This window comes from Danio rerio, chromosome 8 (assembly GCF_049306965.1).
Source record: "Danio rerio strain Tuebingen ecotype United States chromosome 8, GRCz12tu, whole genome shotgun sequence".
Taxonomy (NCBI): domain Eukaryota; kingdom Metazoa; phylum Chordata; class Actinopteri; order Cypriniformes; family Danionidae; genus Danio; species Danio rerio.
Window position 1 is genome coordinate 55,781,952 of NC_133183.1, and position 25,280 is coordinate 55,807,231.

Sequence of the window (25,280 nt, forward strand, 5' to 3'; positions counted from 1 at the left end):
ACACTTTATATGTGAAAAGTATTCATTTTTATTCATTAAATACAGAACAAGCATTTATTTACAATCTCCAAATATAAACCAAAAATCTTCTTCTCTTCATCCAGATACAAACGCCGGCCCCCTTCAGCTCCTCCTCTTTATCAAACCACAAACACCGGCCCCAAACAGCTCCTCCTTTCCACGCAACCACAAACACCAGCCCCATTCAGCTTTTTCTCTTCGTAAAGCCACAAACTGCCCCATGTTCGTGGCTTGACAAAGTTTCTGGCTGAATATAAAAGAGGAGCTTAGTGTTAGCGGCTGGATGAAGAGGAGGAGTTCGGTGTTAGTGGATCGATGAAGAGGAGAAGTTTGGTGTTGACGGCTGGATGAAGAGGCTGGATGTTCTGATCTTCTTAATCTTTTCGTCTGTAGTTTGGCTTCAGGATGAAGACCTGGAACCACCTCTGGTGAAGGATCTCGTCAAGTGAAAGCCGCTTGTCTGGCTTACTCTGCAGACACGAGCAGATCAGATCTACGGCTTCTGTGAAGAAAGAAGGGGGAGATGTCAGGTTATTAGAAAACTTTAGGGTTGGTGTAAATGATCACATGTTTTAAGATCCTGTTTCATCATCCACATGCTCTCACCTTTGGATAGGTCTTCAGGCTGCCAGGTTCTTTTGACAATCTTGTGGAGCTCCATATGAGGGTAGCGTCCACACAGCATCCTGAACAACAGTTTGCCTAAAGAGTACACGATTGCAGGCTTGGCGTGGAACCTTCCCTTCTGATAGAACTCCGGGGGAATACAAGCCCTTGAGCCTGGAAGAAAGAGAAAGATTTAGTCCCAATGCAGTTAACTTTTTCGCTAAATATCCATATTAACAAAATAACTTCACATAAATTGTGGCCATTATCATACATACCCCAAAATGTTTTATAGCCAGTGTCCTTCATGCGGCTTCCAGTGCCAAAGTCCATCAGTTTGACCTGCAAGGTGTGGGGGTTGATGAGCAGGCTCTCCAGCTTGATGTTATTGTAGACTCCCCTTTCGCAGCATGCGTTGGCAGCAGTGATCACCTGGTGCATCACCACTCGTGCTTTCGCTTCGCTGATTTTGTTCCCGCAAGAGGATACAAACTGGTCCAGGCTCACAGCTGCTTTGGGATGCTCCAGCACCAGTATGTATTGGTCTGGTGCCTCATACCAGTCCAGCAGCTGTATTACTTGAGGAACCTTCGGACCTCTGCTCATCATAGTCATCAAACCGACCTCTTGTGGAACAGTCTTGTCAGATGGTTCCTGCAGGAGAGATAATAGACGTATTAGTGAGATGTGATTGAACTGAAGTGGAGACTATTTTTAACAATGTTGCGAGTGTGAACTTACAATCGTGATCCTTTCCATTGATTTGCTCTTCTTCACGCATTTGATATCCACCTGTTGACCAAGAGAAATCAAAAGTTAATACACACGATCCAGTCATGCGGCATTCATCAAATTTACATTTCAAGGGAAAAGCACAAAATCTTTCTGTTATGTCTGAAACAAACCATTCGGCAATCCGACAGACGAATTCCCTCATAGATGACTCCTGTTGATCCTTGACCAATCAAGTGATGGATTTTATAGTCCTGGGAGATTCTACCTGTAAATAAAACAAAGAAACAAACAATGAAGTACATTTTTAAGCATAAACCAACAAAAATGTGAGCGAAGACTGCTTTAGAATAGCTCTATTTTAATAAACTATTATTATTGAAGGTGCCTTATAATGGACTGGTTCAATCAGATCAATTGTCTGATATCTATATTATAGGTATATTATGGCTTAGGTATGTTTAAAAATCTGTTCATTTATTATTCTGACACATAACTATATAGGAACTTTCTGCTGTATGGATATTGCATGCTAAATTTGATATATCATGCAGCCCCAATCTGAGCCATGTTATGGTAGTCAGACACTCAAACGTTTGAGCTTGGCATGCACGGGTCAGGTTCAGTGGTTTAAATAATCTCAAACACTTCACAACAGTACTTGCTGACATATAAACCTGGTCAGATTCACAAAAAAGCTTGATTAGCTAAAAATGATTATGATTAAAAATGCTTTTAGTGCAATTCTTAAAAAAAAAACACTTCAGAAATATTTTCTTTAAGGAACATTTTTCTCATGAATACAGTTAAGTTATAGTATAGAGCTATTCGTAATAACATATTCTGTAATATGATATTTTTGTAATATGTTCACTCAGAACTTAAGTAACTATCATTATCATATGCAGTGGAGTAAAAAGCTCAATATTTAGTTTGGAATTGTTATATAACTTGTAGTGAAGTACAATGTACTTCAGGATAAAAACACCTGATAAACTGACCTGTATTTCCTTCCCAGTTGAATGTGGTTTCCTGTTCTGTTTTCCAAAAATCCGATGAGGAAGATGTGCTGTCCTCGGAAACGCTAGAGTCCTCGCTGGAAGCGTTTTCCTCATCGTTGTGGTGTTCAGCGGTCAGCGAAGACGCACAAGGCTGCCTACTGTGCACTGAAGCGCGGTCAGATTCGCTGATGCCCGCGGTACCCAGCGAAGACGCACAAGAGTGCCAACTTAACACTGATGCGCGGTCAGATTCACTAACCGGGGTGCCAAGCGAAGACGCGCACGAGTGCCAGCTGTGCATTGAATCGCGGTCGGATTCGCTGTTTCCCGCTATGGTAAGAGAAGATCCAGAAAAGTCCCAGAATTCAGTGTCGTCGTGCCGTTCAGTTTCTGTTGACGGGGTCTTCACAGGGGTCTGGATAGACACGCGCCTGTTGACCCGCTCGTCATGAACTGTCCTCGGCGACACACACGCAGCTTCGCCGTCAGGGGATCTCTGAGGCTGTGGGCTGCTCAGCTGGATCTGTGGGGCTCTGGTTCTAGTTCTCTTGAATTTCCGAGAAAACCATTTCCAGAGCCTCTTAAGTTTCTTCTCTCTTGTCTGTGGTGCTGGGCTTGGTGAAACACCAGCTCCAGTGTGAATGTGGGAGATGAACGTAGCGTTGCTCGGTCCGGCTTCGTCATCAGAACATCTCCGGTGCTCGAGGTCGCCCTCGGATGTGCACTGGTTCTGCTGGGCTTTCCCGGATTTCCGAGAGGCCCAGTTACAGAACTGTTTTACTCTCTTTCTAACTCGTCCCATTGCTTTAGGTTTCTTTCCAAACTCGAGAGAATTGTTATCAACGGCGAACTGAATATTTGTAATATCACAATCAACTGAAAACTCCATAAATCAGACGTAAAACGCAGATCTATAGTGATTCGGTGCAGCTCGCTCGAGTTGTTGTAAGAGAATGAGCCGGTCTGCCGTCTACATCATAATAAGAATACGATGGAACGTTTGACGTCATGGCTCATTTGCATACAGCAGCGCAAGGCAGCGCCATTCAAAAGAAAATAGATGTTTTCTACCGAAAATGTAAATCTTAGCTGTGTTTAAAAACATTTCTTCTTTTCTTAAAAGTTTCTTATTACATTTTACAATATCTCGTTCGTCAAATTTCGAGCTGGAATCACTCACAAACATTAATTATTTATTGATAATCGCAATTATGTGGGGAGGGGGTGTGGTGTTTAACGCTTGATTTCCCTGAAGGTTGTCAATACGAGATGTGTGTTTGGTTGGGCGAGAGTCTTTCCTTTATATAGTGTTAAAATCGTTTGATCTGATCTGTATTAAACAATATAACTACTACTTATAAAAATATGTTCACGTAAATTTGACCCGCCCCCCTCTTTTCTCCCTCGCCCGTAATGGTTCAATCCTAGATGCATGATGGCGCCCAGCGGTGATAAACACTGTTAGTGCTCTAAAGACACATTTTTCTTGTGAAATTGGTGTTTGTGACTACATATAGCCGAAAAGTAAAGTCAGATTAGACTCATAGTGTGTATTTAAAATAAATAATCATTTTAATTTGATTGTAATGCATAAATGAGCACTTCTTTAACCAAACTTTTTCGTATGAAGGGGCCAAAAACCAAAAACTGAGAGCCGTGGCCGAAGGTAAATATACCAAACTATAGTTGCCATGGGTAGTTTCCTCATTTATTTCATAATATTACAAAATAAATCAAAAGCATTACTTTAAATTGCATTACTTAATGCAGGATAACATTTTAAATGATAACTTGTTGCAATAAAAACATAATCACATTTATTTTGACTTTGCTCATCAAAGTCTCTGTATTTTCAGCTAACAGTATGTACATTTAAACAAAATCTGACTTAATTTATACCATCTAATTAAAACATTTAATTTCACTTAGCTTTTAATATTAAAATAAGCAAAGGTTACATTAAATTTGAATTGACAATCTCGAAACCATCTCATTCATTCTCCCTCTCCTCTCAGATTAGATGGTGGGCCAAATCAAATCTTACCATGGGCCAACTTTGGCCCTAGTTTGGGCATCTCTGAACAATAGTTATTGTGAAAAGCGCCATACAAATAAACTTGAATAGAACTGAGTGTACATGCCTGTGCTGGCACATGGAAGTTGCAGGTATAGCCTACTTCAGTGGTTCTCCAACTGTGGTACGTGGGCTTCCTTCTAGTGGTACGTGGAAGAATTAAATATGTCATATGTACATGCTACATATATTTCAAAATTTATTAAAAATGATTTATATATGAATATGACATGTAATAATAATTATTATATTACAAATAGCCTATGTTTCTGAGGTCCAGGCAACATTTCCAGATGTTGATGAATTGGCTATACTATATGCTAACACTTTACATTTAAGTTCAGCACTTTTCTTTGCACTTTAAGAACAGTAACCCACCATTTTAACTTTTAAAAGCACATTTTAATTAAAATGTTGACATTTTTAGTTGCTTGTTTGTTTGTTTTTTACATATAAGCACAGTACAGTGTTAATGTTCAGACTATTTATGTTTAAACTGGCTGACATCAATAAATATTCTTAATAACAGGAATTAATCTGCCACGTTTTGAACTGTGCAGAGCTGTAGCTGCTTTACTGTGCTGTACTGCGCTACTGTATATCAATACTGCTCATTATGGTGGTACTTGGAGAGACAATTTGTTTTTGAGGTGGTACTTGATGAAAAAGTTTGAGAACCACTGGCCTACTTTATTAGCAGCCAAAATTGTAAAGCAAAAAGAAAACACTATTGCTATTTTAAAACACTTTTAGTAATGTTGTTATTGCTCTATATGGACTTAATTATTATGTATGATCCTTCCTTGTGAATATAAAAACAAATGTAAAATGTATGTGCAATGTATTTTTGTAATACGTAATTATTGCAATCTTGAAATCTCGAAAAAAACACGAATCCATTTGTGTATTGTTACAGTTTGAAAGCACAAGTGTGCTATAAAAACAACCATGCACAGTCTCATAAACCCTTTGCATGTAAAACTACATTGTTGCACAGGTTCACATCTGCTTTGTACCATCAAAACAGAAAAGCCACCGCCAATTCAAAAACTTTAGAGCTAAAATTTCAGTTATTTCCTTTCATTAAATCGAGTATTTTAATATCTCAGTCATGACAAAACTGATGATTTTGCTCACGAACAAGATTATGAAGCTATCTATAGAGTTCTTTCTCTGTTTTCACTAGATATAGTCTAGCTACACACAATAATACAATATGCAACAGAGAGACTGACTGAGAATGTGATCTGCCTTCATTTCTGTACTGGTTGGAAGTGTATTTTAGGAAATTCCATCATTTGCTCAAAGCCTTTAGAACTGATTATTATACATTATGATATTATATATAGTATATTTTGTATATACAGCACAAAAGAGTAATTACAAAATTGCATAAGCACAAAATAATTATCTGTGTTGCACAGCAACACCCCAAAAATAATTGTATGGGTCTAAATTAAGGTTTGTTTAATGCCAAAAATCATTAGAATATGTAAAGATTGGGTTCAAGGAGGACATTTTCTACTGTAAATATACCAAAACTTATTTGTTTGATTAGTAATGTGTGTTCTAATCTAGTTTGGACAACTTTAAAGGCGGTTTTCCCAATATTTAGTTTTGTTTTTGTTTGTTTTTTACACTTTCCGATTCCAGATTGTGATATATCTTGGCTAAATATTATCCTATGCTAACAACCGTACATCCGTGGAAAACTTTTATCTATTTTTTTTGTCTCATCTTTCAAAATTTGACCCTCATCACTGTTTTTTGGGGGGATTTCCCTGCTTACTGGAGATGTATTACTGTCCTGATACTGATTGTCTTTGCATGACATTCATGTATGACTGTATTAAGAGTTGACAGTAGTTTGCAGCATACTGTGGTGTATGGTTTTAGATGACAGTATTAATCACATGCAGCATTAATATTACACACACAGCTGTTTAAAGTTCAGATGGCACTGATGTTGAATGCTGGTGGTCAGTTCAGGTCTTTGTCCAGTAGAGGTCAGTCTGTCGTCTTCATCAGAGCCAATTATTAATGTACATGGAAATTTGTAAATTCGACAGTTCATATTCACAAAATGAGGGGAAACACAAATATGATTTAACTTCTAAATGTGAAAACTGCTCCAGCATTTTAGTATCTGTTTTGATTAATCTACATGTTGTTTTAGCAAAAAACAAATAATAATATCATAGCAATTGTGTTATATTATATTGAGTGTCTTAAATAAGTAATTTCAAATAAAAGATCTTTTCATATACTCCACAAGAGCAAATAATATCATTTATTAAAATAACACCCTCTTAAATATTCACCTGGATGATCCATGAGTGTTTTTTTTTCTGTTTTTCCAGAAAATTTTCCTGGACACTCTTTTGTTTTCAGTATTGACCATATGATTTGAGAATTCATCTTGTCACACCAAGGACAACAACGCAACTATTACAGAAGGTAAGAACATGAACTGATTCACTCACTGACTTTATAACTTCTTAAAATATTGTCATTTTATTAGAGGACATGTTCTATGTTACACCCCGTAATAATATTCTTGTTAAGTTGCTAAATTCGAGTAAATGCTCTACAGTTCACTATAAAATTGTATATATATATATATATATATATATATATATATATATATATATATATATATATATATATATATATATATATATATCATCTTGACCATGTCATATGGCAGCAACTCAATGCATTTAGGCACATGGTCAAGACAATCTTCGGCAGTTCAAACCGAGCATTAGAAAGGGAAGAAAGGTGATTTAAAGAGTACCTAGGTTACCCCTTTTTTCAGATTTAACATGAGTCTTTTGTGTCTTTTATAAGATTCTATTTTAAAGCGATTTTGTTGTACTGCGTCTTTAAGGCTAGTCCTTCCCGCCCACCGTTTCTGCGTGCCTTAATCTCCTCACACACAATGCCCTTACACACAGTTCACACACACACAGATACACACACATACACAGCGCAGACACACACACGCACACACACGCACACACACACACACACACACACACACACACAGACAGACAGACAGTGCGCGTGTTTAGCTTTGCACTCTTTTTGCACAAATGTGACAGGATATTATTTTTGTTTATATGTATTTAAGTATTTTGTAATTCATTTTTTTCTTCCCCACACCTGTTATATTTTTGCTTTATTATCTTTTCCAGCTGTGTTTTTGCAACTCTTGTAATGTTCCTGGATATGGAATATATCTGAATTTGTATTATTACTTCATGTAATGTTTCAAAACTTATAATAATAATGATAAACAAAGTCTCTTCTGACTAACCCAAACTCAACTTCTCCCATTTCTTCTGATTTGTATCTATAATATTGCTAGAATCCTTTATAAATAATGCAATTTTCACTTGCATGGTCACTGATTTACAAACACTTATCAGTATTTTATCTGGAACAGTCAGGACATTTCGTATAAAAGAAAATCTCTATTTTTAAATGGTTGGTTTGAGAAAAGTATTTTGACTGTATCTCAGTTATTCAGAAGGTCTTCTCTTAAATTATAAAGAGTTTTCATGCAAGTTTGGTTTCCCGGTTAATTTTCCATTGTAATGAATGCAATTCCTAAAGGTTTTATAATGCTTTATAGAGGCTATGGTGGAGATCCTGTGTTTCGTCATAGAGGTAAAGTTTGTTTTGTATTGGGATATTCAGAAATTCTCCTTAATAAAATAATTTCAGAAAAGTGTTCTTTGCTAATTCTAAATAGGGAAAGCATATTAGCAGCTAATGACTATCGAAGTTCAGCATTGTTCACAGTGAATTAGATTGTGTTATTGCTGTTTAGTAGTCGTACTTGCATGCTAATTACAATTGAATATTCAAAGTAACATGGTAAACAATATAGAGACTGCTAAATGAACGAATGTGCGAATATAAAACCAACTTTACCTTTTTCGTCTGTGCCATTGCACTCCTTGGAAACCTCAGTGGGAAAATGTTTTCTTCCTCACCTAAATAAAAAATCAGGTCTCTCTTTCAAAAAAAAATTGTAACAACCCAATATGTGATGTTTTTTTTTGGATAGATATGACCAGATTCAATGGGAAAAAAATGTTGGTCTTTGTCTGTAAAATATATAATAACAAACAATTTAATTTAAATTGTTTAAACACTAATTTAAACTGATACACAGATTTTACCCAGCCAAGACATTTTTGAAAAGATTCACAGGCCTATCTAAAGGGGTAATGCTGCCAACTGATGAGCAACAATAAAATCGACGCATTTACCTCTTCCCAACTGGGAAAACCAGCAACAATCAAGAATGTGCGAACATTAAACCAACTTTACCTCAGTCAATAATGTGCACTTTTTCAGCTGCTTTGAAACTATAATTATTATGAAAAGCACCACACACATGAACCTAAATGAATTGACAAATTTAATATATAACTAGATACCCTTTAAAAACCTCTTTCGGTTGACTTTGATATAAACTGACACTAAAAATAGAAACACTAAACAGTTATTTATTAAAATATGCAGTAGTCAAGCAGCCAGCTTTACCGTAGCAATACTGTTCCTAAGGTATGTGTAAAAAATTTTTTTATTATGTTTGTTTTGTTCTTAAAACAACAATATCTCCAGCAGAAAAAATAATGTTTTAAATTGTAAAAAAATCTGTGTTTTTTGATACAAATGAAGACAGCAGAAGTCAATAATTTATTTAGCCTGACATATTTACTGTTCCAAAATATATGAGCACAATACTGTGATATTTTCATTCAAGGTTATCATACCGTCAGAATCTTACACCTGCCCATGCCTACTTAAACACAACATTAGCACTATTTATTTGACTGTCAACAATGATATACTTTGACATTCATTGGCCGCTAATATGATTTCACTATTTATAATGTTCAAAGAATACTTTCCTGAAATTATATTATCAAAGACAGTCTAAATGTGAGAATATAAAACCAACTTTACCTCACTCTTTGCATATATTGAACCTCTCGAGAAGAAATAATTTTTTTTTTTTATAAATATATCTTATAAAAAGGACTGTAGTGAAGTCCCACTACATTCAAGATTTTAGCTGGCTGAGGCGGCCAAATATGGATCTGATTTCAGTTAAGAAAATCAAAAGTGGAGAAGAGATTCTTGGTGATGAACATTTATTTTCTCTCTTGAATATGCAGGTGAGGTATGCATCGAAGATATTGCAAGGAATGTGTGTGTGGTGTGTGTGAGAAATAATTTACAAAAATATTCGTCTAACATTTGTGTCTTATTGTGCTAACACACTGAGAAATATCAATCAACATAATACAAAATATACATGACAAAGTCTGTATTTCCGCCTGATATAACAATGGAATGAACTGGAACACAATAGTAAACAAACGACAGGTGTGGCGAGATAGAGGGAAAACACACACTCCAAAGTTAGTGTTACATACAATTCCCCGGAGGGTGATTTATTTACAGTGTGAAAACAGTGCATAAGAGGGATACGGTGCTCTTCAAATAGGTAGGTGCGCTGGTGTTCCGGGGAAAAGGTGAGGTTGAGTGAGTTGTGGTGTAGGATCGGTTAGCTGCTTGAGTCCGCTAGGGAAGAGAGAGAGAGAGACACAGATGTTAGCGCAGGGAGTCATTGGTCAAATGATGCTTGTCTTCTGGCGTTTGGTAGTGGCTTATATCTGTGTCTCCTAATGGGCGCCAGCTGTGACCAATCCGCTGTGATGAGGTGACAGCTGGGTTGAAACCGGAACCAAGGCGACGTGGCGACGTGGCGACGTGGCGACTGCCCCCCCCCTCCCCCCCCCCCATTACACCCAGCCTACCCAGCAGCTCGTCCACCCGAAGCATGGGGTACCCGTCAAACTTGGACACTTCGTTCAGCTTCCTGAAGTCGTTGCAGAACCGGAGGGTGGCATCAGGTTTAGGTACCATCACCACTGGGCTGGACCACGGTCTACAGGATGATTCGATTATCCCTAACTTCAGCATCTTTTCGATCTCTCCGTTGATAGCCAGCCGGCAAGCTTTTGGTACTCGAAAAGGCCTTTGCCGGATGATGGTACCAGGTGGAGTGATGATGTTGTGTTGGATGATGGATGTTCGGCCCGGTTTCTCACAGAACACATCCTTGAACTGACCAACCAGGGCCTGGAGTTCCACCTTCTGTATTGCTGAAAGTTGTTCACCAAGGAAACCATCATTTTGAAACCATAAAAAGGTTATTAATTCAAAAATTGCTATGTGGATTATAACACGATCTCCAAACGATTGAAGTCAACAGCCTCATATTCATTCAAATAATGTTGATAATGCACGTTAATAACACGTGACAGTGTCAATTCATCCATTGCCCAAACCTCTTGTACTTGAAACGTGTACAGAAGGTTCGTAGTCATTCACTCATTCATTCTCCTTCGACTTAGTTACTTTATTCAACTGGGGTTGCCACAGCGGGATGAACCGCCAACTTATCCAGCATATGTTTTGCAAAGCGAATGCCCTTAAAGCTGCTACTAAGTACTGGGAAACACCCATACACACTGACATTCACACACACTATGGACAATTTAGTTTATTCAGTTCACCTATAGCGCATGTCTTTGGACTGTGGGGGACATTTTAACAGCACAAAAATATACATGCCAGGGGGTAAGTATAAATCAAATACAAATACAGAGTGTACATATGTAATAAATAAATACATTGTAGAATTCACAAAGTTTTAAAGTGTGTAGGGCTTTCTTATTTAGAGAGTCTCTGACACTGCTAATATATAAGCATAATTCAGCCATCAACATTCAGCCATTCGGTTACCTATTAGTAAATTTACATTTATGAATGTGAAATTTTGTTAGCAAAATTAGTAAATTAATTAAATAAAAACTATTTTCCTCGACTAGGGTGACACCACAAATTAGTAGTAATTTATTATCTTACAGTGATTTTTTAGGTAAATTTGGTTTTCCAGTTACTCCAAAAGAGTATGCTATTGTATTGATGCCAACAGCTTCTTCATTTTATAAGAGCGTATGGAAATAAATCTTTAGAAGGAAAATATGTTAAAGATAACCTTTTTTTTTTTTTTAAAGTTATTGATATTATTAAACAAAGTTAAACTAATATATATGTTAGAAATATTATAACATGTGATACAGTTATATATAATAATTTAAAATGGACCAATGTATTCATAAATATAAATTGGAAAAAAGCTTGGCGTTTTTATGCAATATATTGTATAAATAACAAAGTAAAAGAAATTACATTTAAAATTGTACATAGGATATATCCAGGTAATTGATTATTCCTGTGATTTTTGTTGCATGGAAAAGGAATCTATTGTCCACATGTTTTGTGATTGTATATACACAAGGATTTTCTGGGTGGATGTGGAAAATATTCTAAGGAAACCTAATATTGTATTCAAGTAAAAAAAAAAAGTTGATATTTGCATTTATTATGTTAATACATGTAAAAAAAAAAAAAAAACTTTCTAGTAGAAATTTTATTTGGGGTGGGGGGGGGGGGATTTTATATACATAAAAAACTTCGACTGGATCGAAGCCAAATTTTGTTCATTTCCTTCAAGAGACTAAGGACTACTGCACAAGTTTGGAGAACATTGTTAATAAAAGCAAAGAAGACTTGTAATATTCTTAAGGAATATAAGATTTTCAATTACTGCATGGTTTTATATATATATACACACACACACACACACACACACACACACACACACACACACACACACACACTCTGGCATGTATTTCTGTGTATAGTACTGTATAATTCTGTATTTGTTAATAAAAAACTCAAATTAGTAGTGTACTAGTCTTACTAAAGCTTGAGAGGATGATCTGTTACTGCCATCTCGTGGTTAAAATAGAAATTACGGCAAAAACTTAAAAAAATGGTTATGTGCCCTTTTTATACAGTGTATGTAAACTACTAGTTTCAACTGTAGTACAGGTGAATTGGGTAGGCTAAATTGTCCATAGTGTATGTGTGTGTGAATGAGTGTGTATGGATGTTTCCCAGATGGGTTGCAGCTGGAAGGGCATCCACTGCTCAAAACATATGCTAGATAAGTTGGCAGTTCATTCTGCTGTGGCGACCCCAGATTAATAAAGGGGCTAAGCCAAAAATAAAGTTATATTTGCAAAAAAAAGCCAACATTATCAAATGTATTTTTATATGCTATTTTGCAGTTTACGTCTTTCCATGCATCTTGTGAAAAAGTCAGATAAACGTGTTCAGTTTTTTATTTTATTCTGTTATTAAACATTTCTAAAACAATCCTGTACCTCAGTCAACGAAGCCATTTTTAGTTGTTGATATCTTTGAAAATCAGTGTGTTCAGTGGATTGTACTGTTCTGCTTTTTAATGAACAGATCTCTCTCTTAGAGCCTTATTTTTTTGTTCATAGAAAAGGAGGTACTGTAATACAGATTTTATTGTATAGTCATGTAAATGTATTCATGTATCATAATGAAAAGTTAACTTGCAATGGTAGCATTCTGAGGCATTCATAAAGCTCATGCACAAACTTCTTGTCTTTCAGCTGATACCCTACCATCATTGTACCCCACTCAGGGGTGCGTTTCCCAAACAACGATGTAACTCGCAGCGGAACTATCATAGTACCATGTATCGTTTGGGTAAAAGAATGATGTAGTGATGAGTGTTTCCCAAAACCTGAAGTTTCTCTGTTGCAGATCCATCGCTTGAACCATGTTAGTTATAATGTAAAACGCCAACAATGATGCTCTAAACAGGGTGGTAACATCTTCTTTAGAGAAGAACCTACGGTGGCCGGGAAGTGCAAAACAACATTACAAAGTGTGAAACACTTTTACAAAGCTCGAGACAAATTTACATTTTGAAAAACATTTTTACTTATCATCAGACACAATTACAGAGGAAAAACAATTTTACAAAGGACAAAACAAATTTACATTTTAGAAAAATAATTAACAAGACGCATTTAACAGAAATTAGCTCATTTTATGGATATTAATAATCAACAATAACGGTTTATTCTTAATTATTAATATTCCGGCTTAAGCTTCAGTCAATCTGGTCAAACATATGATTGTATTTGATCATGCCCGCTCGACTGAGCGGACTCTCAGATTATGAATATTATGAATATATCTATTCATTTAGAAAAAAAGGGAATTTAATTGCTACTTCTTGATAAGTAGATTAATCATTCATAAGTTTTAATCAACTTATAATAGCTAGGCAGGGGAATCTGTATTTCAGTGACATTTTTCTCGTGAGGCAAACGATACAATTCATTTGATTATAATGGGATTTATTGACTAGTCAGACAGATAACGAACAAAGCACGGACATACAATAAACATAGAACAAAGGTAAACCACGTGGAGTGGTCGGGTCTATACAGGTCTAGAGAACATGTAACAACAAACAGAAATAGTAAAGCGAGGAAATAGAGATTTCAGATAAAAGAGTGACAAAACTTTCAGTTCCACACGCACCATTAAGGATCACAAAGATTATAAAAAAACACCTTTTGGATAAAAGGGGCACAGCTTATTCGCATAACTAAAAATACCTGGGGCCTCATGTACGAAGACTTGCATGGAAATCTTACTAAAACATTGCGTACGCACAAAGCTGTAAATGTGTGTACGCAGAAAAAAATTCAGATGTATGAAACACTGCGTACGCCGAATCTCACGCATATTCTTTTGTACATCCGAATGAACGTGAAACTGAGCGCAACATGCACAAGCACAAAACCCCTCCCTGCCTCCTCCCCCGTATGAATATGCTAATGACTACGCTAATGGCAAAACCCAACGAAAAAGCAAAGGCAAAAGCAAGCAAAAAGAGAAACTTTGAACAGAATGTGAAATGGAGGTGCTGCTTTCGGAGGTAGACCGGAGAAAAGCGGTGTTATTTGCAAGTTTGTTCTCCGGAATTAACAACAAAAGAAAAAAATAGATTGGGGAGAGTTTAGCTGATGCGGTTAACACAGTTGGGTCTGAACATCGCACTGAGTGCATTAACAAAAGAAATAGTGTGGTTTTTATATCTGTAAAATGTTGTAGTACTCTTAATAGTCTCAGTGGCGCAGCTTGAAGACGTATGTGATCATGTCTTGACACGTTCGAGCATGAACTCGGCTCGAATCCAGCGTCTGATGAACTCTTTCTTTTTTTTCCCCCGCTACATATCAGATTTTGCCTACTATTTATCACGAGAAATACAAGTAGGAATCATCAATAAGTTTGTGCATCATATTTTATTTGCACATTTATTGAATGGAAATGTTTCTGATTCACGCATGCAAATTCATCTTCAGATAGTGTCTTTATAGCAATGTGTGTGCGGTAGATAGCTCAGATTTCATTGGGAAAACAGGCGACCGCTGCAAATTGTGCTTTAATGTTTAGCTGGTCAACTGTATGGTATGGAAACCTTATATACCTGCTAGATGAACCCGTCTCATACAGTTGCCATTGCAAGGCTCAGACACTTTGTAGAGAGGAATTTAACACAACTGCCTCTAGGAGTCGCCAATGGAAATAAAACAGACACGCACAAAAAATGTGCGTACGCCAGCCAGAAAGCTGCCGTGAAGCTGCGCACATTCCCACGTTCAGTTCATTGTTAGTAAATCCAAACGTGAGCCATTCTGAGCATGAAACCTGGCGTACGCAAAGTTTTTGTGCGTACGCAGCGTTGATACATGAGGCCCCTGGACTTTCATGTCTGGAGGTCTCTCTTTATGCGGGTCTCTTCCTGATGAAACTCCTTTGATGTCCTTCTTGATGGGTTGAGTTTGTAATGCAGTTCGGACGAACACAATCGCAAACTTTAAACTGAGTTTACTTTGCCGGAAAATAACAAAAGCGTGGTGGGAAAGTCCATGCGGCGTAGAAAAGCCTCGTGGCCCTCAAAGGGGCCACCATCGATGGGATCTTTGTTCGGACTACTCTGCTCAGATGTTTGGGGAGCAGTCTGGTTATACCTGCGGGTCACGTGACAACCCGTTCAGCATTCTTGACCAATGATTTCAGGACAAAGTTTGAGCGCGAAACCTCTCTTTGTCTCTAGGCCGCCCAAAGCATGCGGAGAGGCATTTAATGCAGGGAATTAAAGAATAAAGCAATGCGAGTTATTATATTGCTCTATGCATCATGTGTTGTAAAATGTCAGCAGAAACCCATCGGTACCAAATATGGGGGGTTTAAAAGTACATCAACATAATTTTTCATATCCTTACATTATTTATGCTTTAAAAAGGCCTAAAGGGAACATGCATACAGGTTATAAGAGAGGTTACACTGGTAAGAAAAGTCAGAAATGACATGCAAAGTTTACAAAACATAACACTTTAGTTTTGTGCTGGTCCAGGATTTCTGAGTTCATTTTCTTTCTGTCGGAACAGCCTCGTGGGTGTGAGTGTGTGTGTGTGTGTGTATTTGGGCAGGAATGTGTTTGAAGATCTAGGCTTATCTCTCCAGTCTCCCTGGATTACGTAAGGTGTCGGGGGTACCCAGACTTGTGGAGCCAGGAGTCGTAAAACATCCTGTCGACTGAGCCCAGACCGTTTTCATGGAATGTTGCACGGAATGTTTACCTCCAGCATATATGTTACAATATATATGTTACCAGTTATGTTACACGCAAAACACTTTTACAAATCCCGAAACAAATTTACAATTACAGATTCCCTACGGAAAGGGCATGTACAACACACCGGAAGTGACGTGAATGTAACACACAAACTGGAAAATATCAATAATATCCAGCTCGTGTGTGTGACTGTAGACAGGTTTTCACGAGTCTACAACTATAAAAATCATGGTTTGACCAACTGTGATAAAAACATATTAGAGCTATTCTGAGAAAATGTCAGCATGAGAGTGAGTAGACCCGAGTAGCTCAGTTAGATAGGTCAGTAGTTACTTACGCAGAACCTTTTGGCTTGGGTTCGAATCCCGTTGATGACATGTCAATTAAAATCATTTCTTTACATTCATTTTGGTTTATACTGTTCTGCTACACAGGTATTAAAATCAATAATGTTTACACTGACACCAAGTAATAAGAATCTTTATTCGGTATGGGCATGTTTTGTTGCCGTGAAAAAGTGACGAATCTGCCAATCTGCAAACGTGAATAGTTCACATCTGAAAAGGGGCCTCAGTTAACACGGACACCAGTTAAACCATAACACAGGCTTCCTTCAGTTTACTGTTATGAGTCCTCAAGCAGAGGTTTACACCGTGTAGACTTGACATCATGTCCACGATTACAGCGTACGAGTGGCCCTCGTTAAAATATTAAACACATTGATGCAGTATGTCTGGTGTTTAAGTTTGCCCAATTTCACTCGCGCTCCCCAGACAACCCTTCCTCGAGGCAAAATTATAATGTACATTATATAAAAACGCTGCATAATATACAAACATTATTCACACATTACTTGCTGTGTTAAAGTAGAATTAATTACATTGAAACATTCATATACAGCTTACCTGATTCTGTGTGATGGCTTCGCCTGTTTCTGTGAGGACAACATGCTAATCTGTGGTCAGATTCCTGACACGAATAACCGTAAATCATCTTCCATTGTCAATCAGCATGAGCCATAGCATACTTACTTTTGATGCATGTACATACAGGAAATGCTGCTTCGCAAAGCCAAGATCGCAGAGCCCTGACGGCGTGGTTGAGTCGAGTATGTTTACATGAGCAACAATACTTTAATACGATTTTAATATGATTAAGACAATACTCTGATTAAGAGTCTACCATGTAAACAGCGATATCTGATTACCCTAATCCGAGTCATTACTGAACTAAACAGAAATGGAATTAAGATGTGTGGAGTATGCAGATATTAGTGGCATTATTGAAGTTAACACCGCAATCAAACTATTACCGTCATGTAGGACTTTGCCATATTTGGTAAAAAGATCTGCACACGCGGTTGTCATTAATGAACCGCGCACACACACACACACACACACACACACACACACACACACACACCGCAAAATGCGAAGTTTTTTTTTTTTCCATTCTGCTTTCCATTAAAACAACAATCTTCCACCAATCCTTACTTTATATTCACACCTAATACCAAAGTTTGTCAAGGGAGAGTGAATGATATGTTCATGACTGAAAGTAAAACTTGAAACGAACTGCAGTAAAGTCGAAAAATTAAAGATAAAACACAGAAAATTGCTTGAGCCTCTGCAGGAAAGGTGAATAGCCTGGAGACGCAACATTTAAAAAGCACTTCACGTAACACCTACGTGTTACATTACATTACATTATTGTCTTATTAAGGAAAATCACTGATGTCCATGTAAACATAGTCAGTAGTCTTCAAAGGAAGTGATAGATCCAGTAGGGAACTTTTTTTTTTTTGTCAGACGGCTCACCGTTTTGAATTTTATTCATTCACCGTCATTCGTTTTTAAAAGCATCCGCTCCATTTTATGTGTATATATTTTACTGGAACGCATAAACTCTACAGGTGCCTGATAGTTCGCTGTGGAGCTAACGTTATTCATATTTACTCTAGTGAACGGATAAAAAAACTGCATCATAATTTACTCGCGTGCACGCCTCCATGTCTGGCGCTGCCCTAAATAGGTGCTGTGCCCCCCTGGTGGGGCGCGCCCCACAGTTTTAAAACCCCTGACTTACAGTACTTAACAGAACACTCCACTGTTTTTGGAAATGGGCTCAATTCACCTCAGTAAAATGTTTTGAGTTTTATTATTATTAAATTCATTCAGTCGATCTACAGATAATATCATTACTCCTGCTGCAGCCATGGTAGGGGAGTCACGCTGTAACATTAGTTCCTAGAATGTTATTTTCTAGCCACATCAGCTTAGAAAACAGCCATTTTTAATTTTCTGTTGGTCTTAGTACACAAAGTATTCTCAGAGGGGTCGAGTTTTAAATAGGAAAATTATCAGAACTCTTTTTTTTTTTTTTTTAAATCAGACTTTAAAAAATACATTTTTGAGGCAAAATGCTAATGGTCTAATCTGATTTCATGGTTTATGCTAAGCTAGGGTAAAAGTGCTCCCGCCAGACCCAGACAGCTGAATAGATTTAAAAATAGTTAAATAACTGTTTAACTTTAGGGGAGTTATAAAATTACACTACAATATTTCCAAAAAAATGGAGTGTTCCTTTAAATGAATCAGTCTTTTTATGTGAATGATTGATTCAGTGAAACAGACAATAATTGTCTGGGTTTGTGCCTTCAGACAGATACTCCATTCATCTTCTGTGATAATCTCTCATACCTTTGCATCATGCCAAACATTTATTTGCTGTACTTTCCTTACAATTAGTGGAAATTTATCTGCAAAATAAAGAGATTTGCCCACCTCCATCAAAATGGTTTAAAGTAGTATATTCTAAAGTGAGTACTGAGTACAAGTACAAATTCAGGGGAAACTGCCCAGATCTACTGATCTCAGTCTGTAATTAGTTGACCTAAAGAGTGACAAAACCCAGTTGATTTTAAAGGGATTAGTAAAAACTGAGTAAACCTTTTGTTTCCAACGTGATTAGTTGACTTAATAAATTCAGTAAACCTGATGACTCTAAAGTGATTAATTTAGTTAAAAACTGAGTAAACCTTTTGTTTAAAGTAATTAATTGACTTAATGAATTGAGTAAACCTGTTGATTCCAAATCGATTAGTTGACTTTACCTAAAAAAGTGAGTAAACCTGTTGTTTCTAAAGTGATTAGTTTAGTTAAAACTGAGTAAACCTTTTGTTTAAAGTGATTAGTTGACTTATCTTTAAAAAAAACTAAGTAAACCTGATAATTCTAAAGTGTTTACTTGACTTTACCTACTAAATTGAGTTAACCTGTTGATTTTAAAGTGATTAGTTGACTTAAAGAATGAGTAAACCTGATGATGCTTAAGTGATAATTGTAGTTAAAAGTGATTAAACCTTTTGTTTAAAGTGATTATTTGACTTGACTTGAGTAAGTGAGTAAACCCTGTGGATTCTAAAGTCATTAGTGTAGTTCAAAACTGAGTAAACCTTTTATTTCTAAAGTGATTACTTGACTTTACCTGCGAAAGTAAGTAAACATGTTAATTTTAATGTGATTAGTTGACTTAACTTAAAAAAAAACGAGTTAACCTGATGATTCTAAAGTCAGTAGTGTATTTAAAAGCTGAGTAAACCTTTTGTTTAAAGTGATTAATTGACTTAATAAATTGAGTAAACCTGTTGATTCTAAAGTGATTAGTTTAGTTAGAAACAGAGCAAACCCGATGATTTTAACATGATTAGTTGACTTTACCTAAAAAAGTGAGTAAACCCTGTTGATTCTAAAGTGATTAGTTTAGTTCAAAACTGAGTAAACCTGTTGATTCTAAAGTGATTAATTGATTTAATAAATTGAGTAAACCTGTTGATTTTAAAGTGATTAGTTGACTTAACTTAAAAAAAATTAGTAAACAAATAAAAAGTGAGAGATTTTAAAGAGGTGTGTGTGTGTGTGTGTGCTGAACATCAAAGACGACAATCTGTAGGAGAAAACTGTTTTATTTTTGTTGTGCTATTTTCATCTCTCTGCTTTAAATTCTTCATGTCAACTTAAGGGATGTGATTTCTTTCTTACACCTATAATACATCAATGACTTGCGTGTCTCATAACTATTGATGGAACTGTGGCATATTCATTACACAATCTCCTGGTAATTAATACAGTGAGGTTTAATGTTACGAGTTTGGACATTTATGAGTGGACTTTGCTTTGCATTTCTGAAAGTTTGTCCTTCCCAAGAAAAAGATTTGCATTTCATGTCAAATGCTGATTATGAATGATCTTTAAAGTAACTGTAGAAGAGAAATTAAAATACATTTCTGATATTAGCAAATTTGCTGCACAAATGTAATCACTGCTACAGTAAAAACATATACTGAGCAATGTATTGGCATTATTGTCATCATGTAAATCTCCATCGACGTTTCCATTATAAAGAACATTTATTGGTCATAAATATAAGATCATGTTTATTTTTTACATGAAACAACTACTTGAATTTATTTCTTCATTTATTTCTTATTTTTAATTTGACCACAATATTTCATGACAGAGTTCTTTTCAGTCTATGAAATGACCAGTAACAGAGCGAGATTCACATCTGCGACAGATCATTTCAAATATCACAACACTGTCAATGTAATAGACATACAACAACAGCCTCATTGAAGAGGACATTCTCATGACTCTTTCACTTACAGATCCATAGTGATTGACAACAATTCTCAAAAATGTACCAGTAAAGAAATGCTCATATTTTCCAAAGCGATGCCAATTCCCACTCTGCCTGCATCGCCGTCCGAGGAGATGTTACCAGTGTAATATAGAAAAAGACAGCAGGAACAATAAGAAGCTCTACCAAAAAGGGCACCTAAAAAGAATGAGAGAGAGACAAAAAGGCTGTAAGCACACAACATATTTCACTGGATTGAATCACAATTCAAAGTGTAGATTCAAATATTTGTTATGCTCCTTTCATACGTCAAAATAGGGACGCAAAAATATGGTAGACCCTTTAAAAAAAGTTTTAAAAATAAATAATCCACCCCCAACAAATCCCAAAAGCAGTGTTTCCTGGAAGCACACCAACACTGAAAAAAGTGTTGCATGCGGAACTATTGCAAACAATTTATTTGTGTTGAATTTAAACAAACAAATTAAGTTTAATAATGTTCAACTTAATTTGTTTGTTTAAATTCAACACAAATAAATTGTTTACAACCAATTAACATAAAAAAATTGAGTAAATCCAAGGAATCATTTCAGAATAATTTTTTTCCAGTGAACTGTACATATTTTAGACTCATTAACTTCAGGTTTTGGAGTCTCTTCTAGTGTTCTGATTAATAGATTCAGGCATGTTTGATTAGGGAGAGGATGAAAGTGTTTACTGTTGGTGTGCTTTTAGGAACAGGGTTGGGAAATACAGCCCAGAACAACCCCAAACTCCAAAATCAGTTCATTCAATTAAATAAAAGTTTAGTCAACTAAAATGAATGGTCTAAAATACAGACAATAAATCAAGTATTCAAATCTCATTCACTTTTTTGACTGTATAATATAATATTAATTTTGATTTAAGTTACTAGTTATTTAGTGAAGAGCGGCAATGTGTCGTTTGATTGACACTTAATACTGGAAATGTCACTTTACTGCTGCGTTCATACCAGATGTGGATGAAGCATCAAGTGCGAGTAATTTACATAATAATTCAATGCAAAGAAGCGAATAGACATCATGCTGCATTATTCGCACAAATGAGGCGGTGCGAATGACGAATTAAGTGGCACGACTTGAGCTGCACGAATTGAGCGTTTTGCGCGTTTGACGTTCTTAACATGTGAATCTCGTGATTCGCTTGACTTGGAAAATCTCAACTTTAGTGGACATTCGTGCGGCGTTAACCAATCAGGAGCATGCTCTTGTAGGGGCGTGCAGTGACTGCAGTTGGTGTCCCGAGGGGAAATCCTCCTGCCGACACCCAACAACAGCTCATCAAACTGGGCTTGGCTGAGTCTGAAGCACCGCTGAAAGCCTTCATTATCCAGGTACATTATCCAGGTTTCTGGAGGAGTTTATGAGCTCACAGAGCTGGGTGTACCTCTAAAAGGATCTAGTGGACTCAGACACGGCTCCAAATGAATCAATGCTGTTTTCAGCCTTCCTAAAGCACAGCTAATCTCTCAAAAAAATTCAAGTTAGCCATTTAGCAACGAAGCTAGAGTGCCGGGGCAGAGAGAAGCCCTGCCCATGATGAAAATTTGTGTCTGTTGTGAAATACATTTGACGCGCGAATGAAGTGAGTAAATTCAAAATGTTCAAGCGTCTATTTACGCGCGAACAGCAAAAACAAAAACACACTAAAACAGGCATGTTTACATACGCAAATTTGTCTGTTTAAACACACCCAAATCACAAAGAAAAATGCCGAGTTCCACACGATCGATGTGTTGGGACAATATGAAGGAATTAAGCTTGCTTAATAGTTTTTACACATTTAAGTGGATTGAACATAAAACATTTAAGTTGTCCCCCCAAAAAGCTCAAGAATTGTTTCGGGTCAGCTTATTTAAAATAAGTAGTTGAAGAAACAGGATGCGTAGAAAGAACTATGACACATGGGTTTAATGAGGAAAAAGGGACTTCCGACACTATATAAAAAAATTAAATACACTGAAAAAGTGAGTAAACTCATTGCCTGCAAATTACTAAGTAAATGAAGTATGTGCATAATTATAAAAAGTTACAACAGAAATACCAACCCAAACACACGGCAATTCGTAACTTTTTGATTTAGTGGCTAATTCTAAATAATGCGCATGATCTCATTGGTACAATTTGGTGTGATTTGCTCATCCTTCAATGACGGTTGGCTTTAGGGGCGGGGTTGGGTGCCAGGCCTCCATTTTAAAAACGTACAAATTCATATTATTTAGCCACTAAAGTAACAAAACAGAAAATAATTACGTTACCTTGTGAGATCAGGCTGGAAATACTTATTTACAGGGCTGCTCGATTATGGAAAAAATTATAATCACGATTATTTTGGTCATAACTGTAATTACAATTATTCAAAACAATTATCAATAGAAAGTCAAAATTATTCTCCCTCCTGTGAATTTTTAAAAAATATATAAATATTTCCCAAATTATGTTTAATAAAGGAATTTTTCACAGTATTCCCTACAGTATTTTTTCTTCTGGAGAAAGGCTTATTTGTTTTTTATTTTGGCTAGAATAAAAGCAGGTTTAAATATTTTGAAACCTATTTTAATAGCTCAATATTATTAGCCCCCTTAAGCCATATATATATTTGATTGTCTGCAGAAGAAACCACTGTTTTAATAATATAATTTAATAATAAATCTTTTCATTAAACGGAAATTGGGGAAAGGGTCGCTAATAATTCAGGAGGCCTAATAATTCTGACTTCAACTGTATAAATACAGTTATTTTCCTCCCAGTAAATAAGGAAAGGGAAATAAATGCAATATAATAAAATTATGAAACAAACTGTGCTTTAAGCATCTTCACTGTAAGAAAAAACTTAAGCTACAGCAGTCCTTCAGTCAAGAGCAGTGAGGGATTTTCTCCATTTGTTGTTTGATTAATAATAAAAACAGGCGGCAGCAGGAATATTGCGCACTGTCACTTTAAGAATAGTGCTGCTCTGATATGGCTTCTCTTTTGATTCTCGATTAGTTTGTTTATTACACAAATTATGGTAAACTAAATAATCACTAAACACCGCACTTTGACACAAATGTGCATGTATTTGACCATTAAAGCGCTAGCATTAAGAAGGCGTTAGATGTTTGCAGTGGTGGTAAGAGTACAAAAAAATTGTACTCAATTACAAGTACTGTTACATTGCTGAAATTGTACTCAATTACAAGTAAAAGTACTGGTGTTAAAAAGTACTCAAGTAAAAGTACAAATTACTCTTCGTAAAAACTACTCAAATTACAAAATTACAAATTACTTTTTTAGCTTGGCGGTATTGGTGGAATTATCCATAAATGCGGAGTCAGACAAGATCCAGGCAGTAACACATTTTACATAACACATTTAAAGATACTATAAACACTTTTAAAACTGTGTAAACAGCATTAATTATAGATAATAATTATAGAGCACCTATAGAGGAAACCCACGCCAACATGGGGAAAACATGCAAACTCCACACAGAAACACCAACTGACTTGAACCAACAAACTTTTTACTTTTACTTTTTTCTTTTTACTATAACAGAAATATGCACAAATGCACGACTTTTTATCATTTCAACTGATGCCTCTTTTATCTGTACGATCAATAGATGATGTAATAAATAAAAAAAAACACTTGCAAATTATGGAGAAACTTTGTTAATTACCTAATTCGCGAACTGAACCGTCAGAAACCACAGAACAACACTGCCTAGTGCCTAAACATATTATTAATAAATATAATATCACACAAATTAAGTTATGTCTTCTTACCATAATGTTTTTTTTTTTAGATTATAGATTGAAGTCTTAAAAAAAAAAGGGTTTCTGCAGATATCATAATGTCAAATTTAAGACTTTTTAAGACCTCTTTAAGACCATAAAGTATTAAATTTAAGACCTATATCACAATATCAAAAGCATGCAAGAGAAAATGCAAAAACACAAAATTTGTGGTAAAATAAAATTATTTAAATAGAACAGTACTGAAGACAGGTTAGATGCACCATTGAAGTGCAGGAACAAAAAAACAAAGAAACAAACATTTTGAGGCTGATTTATACTTTCGCCTGGCTCCGCATTGCACACCTCCGCTGACTGTGCGCACTTCACGAAATGGATGAGGCTTTAATACTAGACGTGTTCGTCATTGTGATATTCTTTAAAACATCAGGGGCCAGTCAAAAGAAACCTCACTGTAAAGTCAGACGGATAAACAGAGAAGTAAAACGTTTTCAGAACTACGTCATATCTTTATTATTGTTCAAGATTTTAAAAATAATTATTTTTCATTATTTTTATAATTTATTATGATTACAAAGTTGGGTGACGGGGTGGGGCAGTGGGTAGCGCTCTCGACTCAAGGCAAAAAGGTCGCTGGTTCAAGCCTTGGCTGGGTCAGTTGGCATTTCTGTGTGAAGTTTGCATGTTCTCCGATTGTTTGCGTGGGTTTGCTCAAGATGCTCCGGTTTTCCCCACAGTCCAAAGACATGCATTTTAGGTGAATTAGGTAAGCTAAATTGTCTGTTGTTGTAAATGAGAACG

General features: G+C 36.2%; 2 protein-coding genes and 1 long non-coding RNA gene across 5 annotated transcripts in view; 1 reads left to right on the top strand and 2 right to left on the bottom strand.

Annotated features, from left to right (window-relative positions):
• The window catches only part of LOC141375927 (uncharacterized), a 101,854-nt gene that overhangs the window by 12,505 nt on the left and 64,069 nt on the right, over positions 1-25,280 (top strand). For 2 of the 3 annotated variants that reach the window (XR_012384754.1, XR_012384753.1), the window contains exons 2-3: positions 426-551; positions 6,795-6,891. This is a non-coding gene — a long non-coding RNA (uncharacterized lncRNA). Of the gene's footprint in view, positions 1-425; positions 571-6,794; positions 6,892-25,280 lie in introns of all 3 variants that reach the window. The other variant, XR_012384755.1, reaches the window with a different exon arrangement.
• pimr188 (Pim proto-oncogene, serine/threonine kinase, related 188) lies at positions 9-4,120 on the bottom strand. The gene is made up of 6 exons (NM_001386659.1): positions 2,361-4,120; positions 1,533-1,627; positions 1,369-1,419; positions 906-1,281; positions 628-801; positions 9-523 (listed from the first exon to the last, which is right to left on the bottom strand). Exons 1-6 carry the CDS (start codon positions 3,247-3,249, stop codon positions 396-398), a joined length of 1,713 nt encoding a protein of 570 aa, NP_001373588.1. The 5' UTR covers positions 3,250-4,120; the 3' UTR covers positions 9-395.
• Positions 20,015-25,280, bottom strand: part of mtor (mechanistic target of rapamycin kinase) — a 244,731-nt gene continuing 239,465 nt past the window's right edge. The window contains exon 58 of the mRNA NM_001077211.3: positions 20,015-20,899. Within this exon, the coding sequence (NP_001070679.3) occupies positions 20,884-20,899 (16 nt within the window). The 3' untranslated portion in view covers positions 20,015-20,883. The remainder of the gene's footprint in view (positions 20,900-25,280) is intronic.

Bases quoted from the DNA above. Each gene is read 5' to 3' on its own strand.
- pimr188 (NM_001386659.1), bottom strand. From the start codon at position 3,249: ATGGAGTTTTCAGTTGATTGTGATATTACAAATATTCAGTTCGCCGTT. The intron at 802-905 runs GTATGTATGATA...TCTTTCTTCCAG, and splicing joins TGGCTATAAAACATTTTGGG to GCTCAAGGGCTTGTATTCCC. The intron at 524-627 runs GTGAGAGCATGT...CTTTCTTCACAG, and splicing joins GCCTGAAGACCTATCCAAAG to AAGCCGTAGATCTGATCTGC.